The 7,997-nt window shown below is 37.8% G+C and overlaps 1 protein-coding gene across 1 annotated transcript; it reads right to left on the reverse strand.

The window, feature by feature from the left end:
* Window positions 1–398: 398 nt before the first annotated feature.
* Window positions 399–6,079, reverse strand: LOC113227149 (general transcription factor II-I repeat domain-containing protein 2A-like). Its single transcript, XM_026460026.1, has 2 exons — window positions 6,004–6,079; window positions 399–1,423 (listed from the first exon to the last, which is right to left on the reverse strand). The coding sequence occupies exons 1-2, from the start codon at window positions 6,077–6,079 to the stop codon at window positions 399–401; spliced, it is 1,101 nt and encodes a 366-aa protein (XP_026315811.1).
* Between the last annotated feature and the right edge of the window lie 1,918 nt (window positions 6,080–7,997).

Consider the following 7,997-nt stretch of genomic DNA (forward strand, 5'->3'; position numbering starts at 1 on the left):
TAAAGTAATTAGTGTCAATAGATGTCAGACATAAAATAATATCACAATGTTATTCTAGTACTAGTACAATTTATTTAAAAAATGAAATTTAAAAAAATGGTACAACATCATATCGGTAAATCGATAAATTTGCAATTGCTACAAACTACGAAAGTCAATCAATGAGACACTTGAGCTTGAATTTGGGAAACTAATCCATCGATATTTGGATTAATTCCACTGATACAAACACGTAAAGAATTTTCCAAATTATCGTCAGTCAGTCTTGTACGATGTGTTGATTTATTAATTTTCATCATCGAAAAGAACTGTTCGCATTTATAAGTACTGCCAAAAGCATAAATCAATCTTCTTGCGAATTTTCTAAGCTGCGGAAAATTGTCTTCTTCTAGGTATTTTTAGTAGAAATCGCACAACTCTACTTCTTCAAATTTAGATTTTAGGAGTGAGTTTTCTTGAATTTCGATCAACTCCATTTGTAAGTGTATTGGAGCATTTTGTACATTACTTTTTGTTGGATTTGCAAATAAACTGAAACAGTCTTCCATGTTTTTGAAATCGCTAAATCTGTTCGAAAATTGTTCCGACAGTAACTTGAGTTCTTCAGCATATTGAGCATAAGCAATATTTTCATACGTAGAGAGCGTGTTGAAATGGTAACTATTACCAGATAGCACCTGTGACTCCCACAAGCGCAGTTTGACCTGAAATGCTTTCAAATGGCTGTACATATCATTTACTAACTGTCCTTGTTTTTGTAGTTTCAAATTTAAATCATTCAAATAGCCTGTTAGATCGACCAGAAATGCTAAGTCACATATCCATTTTGGGTCACTCAATTCAGATAGTGGTTTATCTTTTATTTTCATAAAGTCTGCTATCTCATTTGTAAGCTCGTAAAACCGTTTCAACATTTTTCCTTTGCTCAGCCATCTGACTTCACAATAATATGTTACGTCGTTATATTCAGCAGATATTTCATCCAAGAACTCCTTGAACTGACGATGATTAAGCCCTCGAGATCGAATAAAATTGATGGTTTTTACTACCACATCCATAACATGCTGGAGTCGAATGGACTTAGAACACAAGTTCTGTTGGTGGATAATGCAATGAAGGACTATCAAATCATCTTTTTGCACATTTAATGCTGTTGCTTTTTCATTTAAAATTCCGATGAAACCTTTACGTAAGCCGACCATAGAAGGTGCACCATCAGTGCATACTCCCTTTAATTTTGACCATGGCAAGCCAAATCTTGTGAATACCTTTTGAACTTCATTAAAAATATCCTCCCCTGTAGTGGTTCCTTTTAGCGGCTGTAAAACAAGCAATTCCTCAGTAACAGTGAACTCCTTATCAACACCTCGAATAAATATAGCCAGTTGAGCTGTGTCCGACAAATCCGTGCTCTCGTCTAATGCTATGGAAAATCATTCAAAACCAGCCATACGGTCAGTCAATGTTGTTTTTATATCATTAGCCATCATTTCTATACGTCGAACAAACTAATTTTTTCAAATTCATTTTTCTTTTCAGGACACAAAACACTGCAAACTTCTAACATACACTCCTTAATAAATTCTCCTTGGGCAAATGGTTTTAATGCCTTTGCCAATTTTGAGCTAACTATAAAACTAACTTTCACAACATTATCAAGTTGTGTTCTTTGTTTATGAAACTTTTGTTGCTGTTTCTCCAAATTTGCTGTAAGCTTCTGGATTTTGTCTGTTCTTAATTGTCCTGTCAGTGAGTGTAGCGCAGTATGCTTAGTTAAATAATGCCTCTTTATATTGAATTCTTTCATTACTGAAATGGATTCATTACACAGCAAATAAATAGGCTTACCATTGTGCAAAATAAAAAAGAATTCTTCAGTCCATTTTTCTTGAAACTGGCGTCCCTCTGTATCTACTTTTAATTTTTTTCCACTCGATTTGAAAGGCTTTTTTTAATAACAAAATAGAAAACTACTTAAAAAAAAATGAATACAACGGTAGTTATATTATGAAAACATCATGATATTCATTAAAATAAATAATAAACTGGATCATTTAAATAACAGCGTAGCCACCGTAAAAGAACCCCAATTGAGAATACTGACAAACACACGTACTTTATATTATAATACATGTGTTTGTTAGCGCCAGTGTCCCACTGGATAAGGCAGAGAATGTGGACCCCTGCCTACCCGCTACGCTCCTGGCTACCTCCTACGCTTCCATCGTTTTTATATTCAATTTAAAATCATAATATTATGGTTTCGTAGATAATTTTAAAGCATTATATAATACATGTTATCATAACTGGGTCACATTGCGACTTACGGTCGTCAAAATTGTTTAAATCATGATATATTATTTTAGCGGTTTAAAAGTAAACAGGGTTGGCATGGCAACTGTTACATACGACTGGTAACATTTGTAGCTTTTTTAGTAGCAGTAGAGCTCCTTGTGAAAGAGTTCGTCCAGAGACGTACTGTCACCTCGCTTATTTCTGCCCCAAGCAGTAATGTGAGCATTACTGCATTCCGGTTATGAAGGGTAAGGGTGCTAGTGAAATTATTGTGTGTCTCCGGGCGACGATGGGCGCAATGGCAGTGCCCCTCAAATCTTTGTGATTTAAAACTCCGAGTGGCACTGCAACTGCTAAGGACAAGCATGTCGCCTACCACCAAGTGCACAACTTGTTCATCTCGTCACTTGATATCATTTTCTGACCACTAGTTATGACAAATAAACACATAAAATCGCGTAATATGATGATGAGAAACGCAAATTTCTAAATCAGCTATTCCATTCATCGGCAATTCATTGCCCATTTACTCAGTGTATTATGAAAGACTTCTTAAATGCACGATAAGTTCCAGACTGCTCACGATCGATTAATTAGACTCACAGATGTTTATTATTCTGATGAAATTAGGAGAACATGCTGATAATTTACTCAGAGACGAGGACATTCCAGAATGTTCATAATGTGAGAATTTTATAAGACTCGGGACTATTTGAGGAACGAAATTTAGGCACTCACACAATTAGGTAACTTTCATTGCCTATACAGACACTTATTTGCTTAACCTCTGTTTCTAAGTTTTTGAACTTATTGACGCGTCTTACCTTCCCTTCCTCACACGCTGCAGTATTCAATTTTGAGTAGGAATAGAGCTCCCCGTGAAAGAGTTCGTCCAGTGCTGCCACCTTACCTTCTCGTCAAAGAATGTATCGGTCGGATTGCCGAAAAAATTTCACCAATTGTCTTGTTGGTTCGCCATTAAGAAGACTGAACCCTCGAGTTTATCAAAATCTCGAAAAAAAAAATCGAGTAAATCGTTACCTTTTGCGGTTATACTGAATAAAACGAAGTTGTTTCAGTCACAAAAAATCATAATACATTAGAATGTTAATTGCTGAACCACATTAGTCTATCATAATCATATGAATTTACTGTAAAATGTCTTAAAAAATTGTGTGTACCCATGAGTTTCTTTCATATCTGTGTTGTTTAAGCAGCAGTTCAATTTGCAATGTTATTATGCAATGAAGGACAACGACCTGAAGATTCAAAGAGCGCTCTCTATCAGTACCGTGACGGAGTAGTAGGCGTACAATAAATCAAATATAAGATAACGCACATACGAAAGAATAACAAATTTATTAGGTAGTGTGATTTAATTGTTACGAATATTACACTGTATTTGTTACGCTATTAACGAGATAGTTAGATAAACACTTTCTTCACTAATATACACAAAAACATAAAATACAAAATTTATATAAATTTTAAATACAAAAGTTAAAATATTACATTATTGTCATGGCAGTGAATAGGCGCTCACTCAGCATATGCCAAAGTTTCCTAAGGCGTTGGTTTTCAGTCAGGGCCTACGAGAAGTACTAAGTTATGTACTCAAAGTATAAAAAAGCCGTGGGAGCCAAATGCCGTGAATTCGAATCCGGCTTCGCATCTCAGACTTTCTCGGAATTTATGTGCGAAATTCACCACGGGTAGAAGTCAATTTTAAAAATGGTAAAAGCTTGCAATGCTGTCGTGGTGAATGTTCACCGATCCCACGGCGCAATAGATGATATCTGTCATGTCATTATGGTGTCATGATGATGGGCAAAGTAGCTGGGAAGCGGAAGATTGGAAGAAGGGAAATGTCATGACTTCATAACATCAGGGAGTAGACCGGCATCAAGATCGTAGAACAACTGTTGAGACTAGCTCAGGACAAAGTAAGATATAGAAAACTGACTGCCGACCTTTAATAATGGAGAGGCATTTGATGAAGATGAAGCAAATTGTGAACTAGATCGTACCTTTTCGGCATCATAAGTAGTGCTATTGTGCTCTTGCAGAAACGTTGACTTTAGTTCAATTCAATAATGGCCTAAACTCACTAACTAGTCATCCAACTTTTGTTGCTAAACACTCGAAAGCGTGAACTGTCCATGGCAACAGAAGTTGCTATATAATGAATGTAATTTAACCAAGCGAAAGCTAAATTGTCTTATACATTCATTACAAAATTTGGCACATCTGAATACCTCTGTGTAATAACTAATAAGTTATCAAAATTTATTAATTTGAGTGGCTATTATTTAAAAGGAGCAAATTATACGAACAGAATGCAACAAGGTAATAAATTGCATACTGTGGTAATAGTTACGTATCGCGCAAGTGAGAAAAGAAAATACGGCTTATTTGAGTCAATGTAACACAATTAGCATCTTCTAGATGTTAATTGAATACCGTACAACAAATGAAACTGCTAACTGAGGCTAGCTGTATTACTTACTAACTAAGCTGCTTTAAAGAGTTTCTGAAAAATAAACACAGAACACATACATATACCGATTAAATTAATCAAAAACAAACAATCAGGAGCAGGATATTATAATATAAAAGTAACGGGACTTACTCGCGTAGTATTTTAGTCAGAAGCGGTACGACTAGTTTCGACCATAATCGATGGTCTTCTTCAGGGGTTGGGTGCTACGTTCGCGACCGCGTCACGTCTAGCACTGCGCGCTGCGGCTCTCTGCGCGCGCGCCGATGACGCAGTCCACAGTGGGGAACTCGGGAGACTGATACGTTGCGTCAGCGCGTCCTGGAACTCTTCTTCACTACTGCTGTCCGTAGGATTGTTGTCGGGAACAGTCCAGCACACAGAGCTCACCACAACGTTACCACTAACATCTGCAGCTGCATACCGAGCGCCATGAAGACACGGCTTCCAGGTCGATGGCAAGCTCCAGCCTCCGTCTCCATTAAAATTTGGTCGCCTACTTATTTCAACAGCCTCTCGGATTTTGCGGGGCACAAAATACTTCTCCCGCGCTAAAACCTTAGCTTTATAAAACCTAATGTAGTGACCAGCACCGGAGCTCAGAAAGTGGTCTGCCGCCGCAGATCCATTGACATCTTGGTTCTTCATGGATCGGATATGCTCAGCTAGCCTAGTAGCTACGTTCCGTCTCGTTTCGCCGACGTAACACTTGCCGCAGTCACAGAGACCCATATAGACACCGGGGACCCCCAGAGGGTCTCTGTCCTTTGGAGAGCGAAGCAATTGTCGCAGCTGTGTGAGAGGACGGAATATTGTCTTGATGCTGTACCTTCAGCGTAACAAGTTTCCAATCACATCCATCACCCTCCTGACATAAGGTAAGTACGCTACCGCTCTCTCTACCGATGCTGGTTGAGGCCTCGTTGATGCATTTGCCACACGCCAACTCTGTTTCCACTTGTAACCGTTACCAACCAACACATCCTTCACATGATTTAGCTCAGCATCTATGTAATCCGGGTCGCAAAGTTTCAAAGCTCTATTAATGAGTGTCCGCGGAACTGAGGCTAAATGTGCCTGGTGGTGATGTGAATCCGCACTCAGGTATCTATCCGTGTGCGTTGGTTTCCGATACACCGCATGAGACAACCGACCGTTATGTTCACGTCTCACTAACACATCCAAGAAAGGAAGAACCCCGTTCTGCTCACATTCCACGGTGAAGGTGATCTTCGGGTGAACGCTGTTTAAGTGTGCCAATAGCGACTCCACTCCCTCTTTACGCATAATGGCAAATACGTCATCTACATAGCGCCACCAGTAATAATAATAAATAATAATAATAAATAACGCACACACTCAACATAGCCCCGCACTAGGGAAACCCTGTGTCGCGGGTGCCATGGACACACACTTAGACAACCACAAATTACACCCAAACTCACGAGAGAAACAATTGTAGGCCATACAAATATTTCTCCCGGCCCGGGAATCGAACCTGGGACCTCTGCGTGGCAGTCCGGTATGGTAACCGTTCGGCCACGGAGGCAGTTTATCTCGACTCTGGAATGGAATGTTCACCAGCGCAGTATCCTCAAACCATTCCATAAATATTTTAGCCAACACCGGAGCTATCGATGATCCCATTGCTACGCCGCCGATTTGTAAAAAGTAATCACCCCTCCACATAAAGTATCCCCTCGTCAGAGTGTACTACGCGAGTAAGTCCCGTTACTTTTATATTATAATGTGTGATAACCGTGTTAGTTTTCATAATAAAATAGCTTGTAATATTGATTGTAAGGGATATTATATTTTACTACCATGCTTTTAATTTAATTTTTGAAAAATTACTCCACTAGTTTGTTATGTTTATTAATACAAATATCAAACACAAACAAAAAATTCCTTCGATCCAGCTGGATTCGAACCAGCGTCGTCCAGCAAACCATGTTATATTTGATGGAAGACTTAGAAGTTGCCGCTATGCCAATTAAACCATGAAACGAACCAGCAGCCTTGCAAATTTTTCTATATGCTTGTTGCAGTTTGTTTTTGGTTTTTGACGGCTTTTTGCCGAAGCGCCATGTTTACTTTCACAAAAAATTATTGCAATTCCTTCGATTTGACAGGTTCGTCAGGTACGACGTCGCCCTGGTATGGCACTGGTGAGTCAGAATGGCGGGTGTACCTTAACGGATTCTGACAAATTTGGTAGATACCAAAAAATGTACCTAAATTGTAGCTAGTAGGTACCTCTATTTAAAAAAGTTAGTTTGAAAATTAAATTGACAGTCAATACGGCGGGTGTACCTTTGATTGCTATAACTTCGTTCTGATGGAGGTACACATATTTTAAACAGAGGTACTAAATAATACAATGTAGGTACATTTTTGGTACCAACCAAATTTGTCCGAATCCGTTAAGGTACACCCGCCATTCTGACTCTCACATGGCACTGACGCAACCGTTCGAGTCCCGTAATATCGTAGGAATTTTTCTTTGTTTTCGATATTATAATATTTTTAACATCATTCACGGATAAGAAATTACTATCATCCAGTCTATTTATTTATTTTCCATCACACGCTAGTAAGTAGTAACATAACGGTCATCAAAACCAGACGCTATTTTTATCATACGGCCAAGGAGGTTATGGTATTTTTTTTTTTCATTTTACGCTCCCCCTGTAGTTAAGTGCACAGACCACTAATATAAAAATTCAATGCAATTAAGAAGGTGGTATTAGTACGTACGTACCTACCTAATATGGAAGTACATTGCGTATTAAGGGCGCGGTAAATAAGAAATTACTAACGAAAGATGACTCGAGGTTTGTAACGTTTTTATCGCCAATGCTACATATAACGATTTTTATCCCATTTGCAAGGAAATAAATATAATGATAATTTATTTCTTATATGAATAAATATCGTTTGACAACACAACAATTGCAAATGGCGGGTTTTTTTTTTATACATATGGCCAGCTATCCTTCCATAGATAATATAACTCGAAATAAAATGTTGTAAAATGCAAAAACGCATACAGCCATGATGTATTAGATATAAAATAAATAATTTCAAAATAAAAATACTGCAGAATTTGAACTTAGAAAATGAAATTAGTAAAATATAATTAAATTGCAAATGTTTAGTTTTTTTTCTATACATTAAGGTTATAAGATTTTTCTCTTGACGAGAT

The sequence above is a fragment of the Hyposmocoma kahamanoa genome, unplaced genomic scaffold (assembly GCF_003589595.1).
Source record: "Hyposmocoma kahamanoa isolate Upper Pololo Valley unplaced genomic scaffold, ASM358959v1 202, whole genome shotgun sequence".
NCBI classification, from domain to species: domain Eukaryota; kingdom Metazoa; phylum Arthropoda; class Insecta; order Lepidoptera; family Cosmopterigidae; genus Hyposmocoma; species Hyposmocoma kahamanoa.

Excerpts from the sequence above, each read along its gene's own strand:
- LOC113227149 (XM_026460026.1), bottom strand. The coding sequence starts at position 6,079 with ATGCGTAAAGAGGGAGTGGAGTCGCTATTGGCACACTTAAACAGCGTT. Across the intron at positions 1,424-6,003 it reads GATCACCTTCACCGTGGAAT|CATTAGACGAGAGCACGGAT; the intron begins GTGAGCAGAACG and ends GATTTTCCATAG.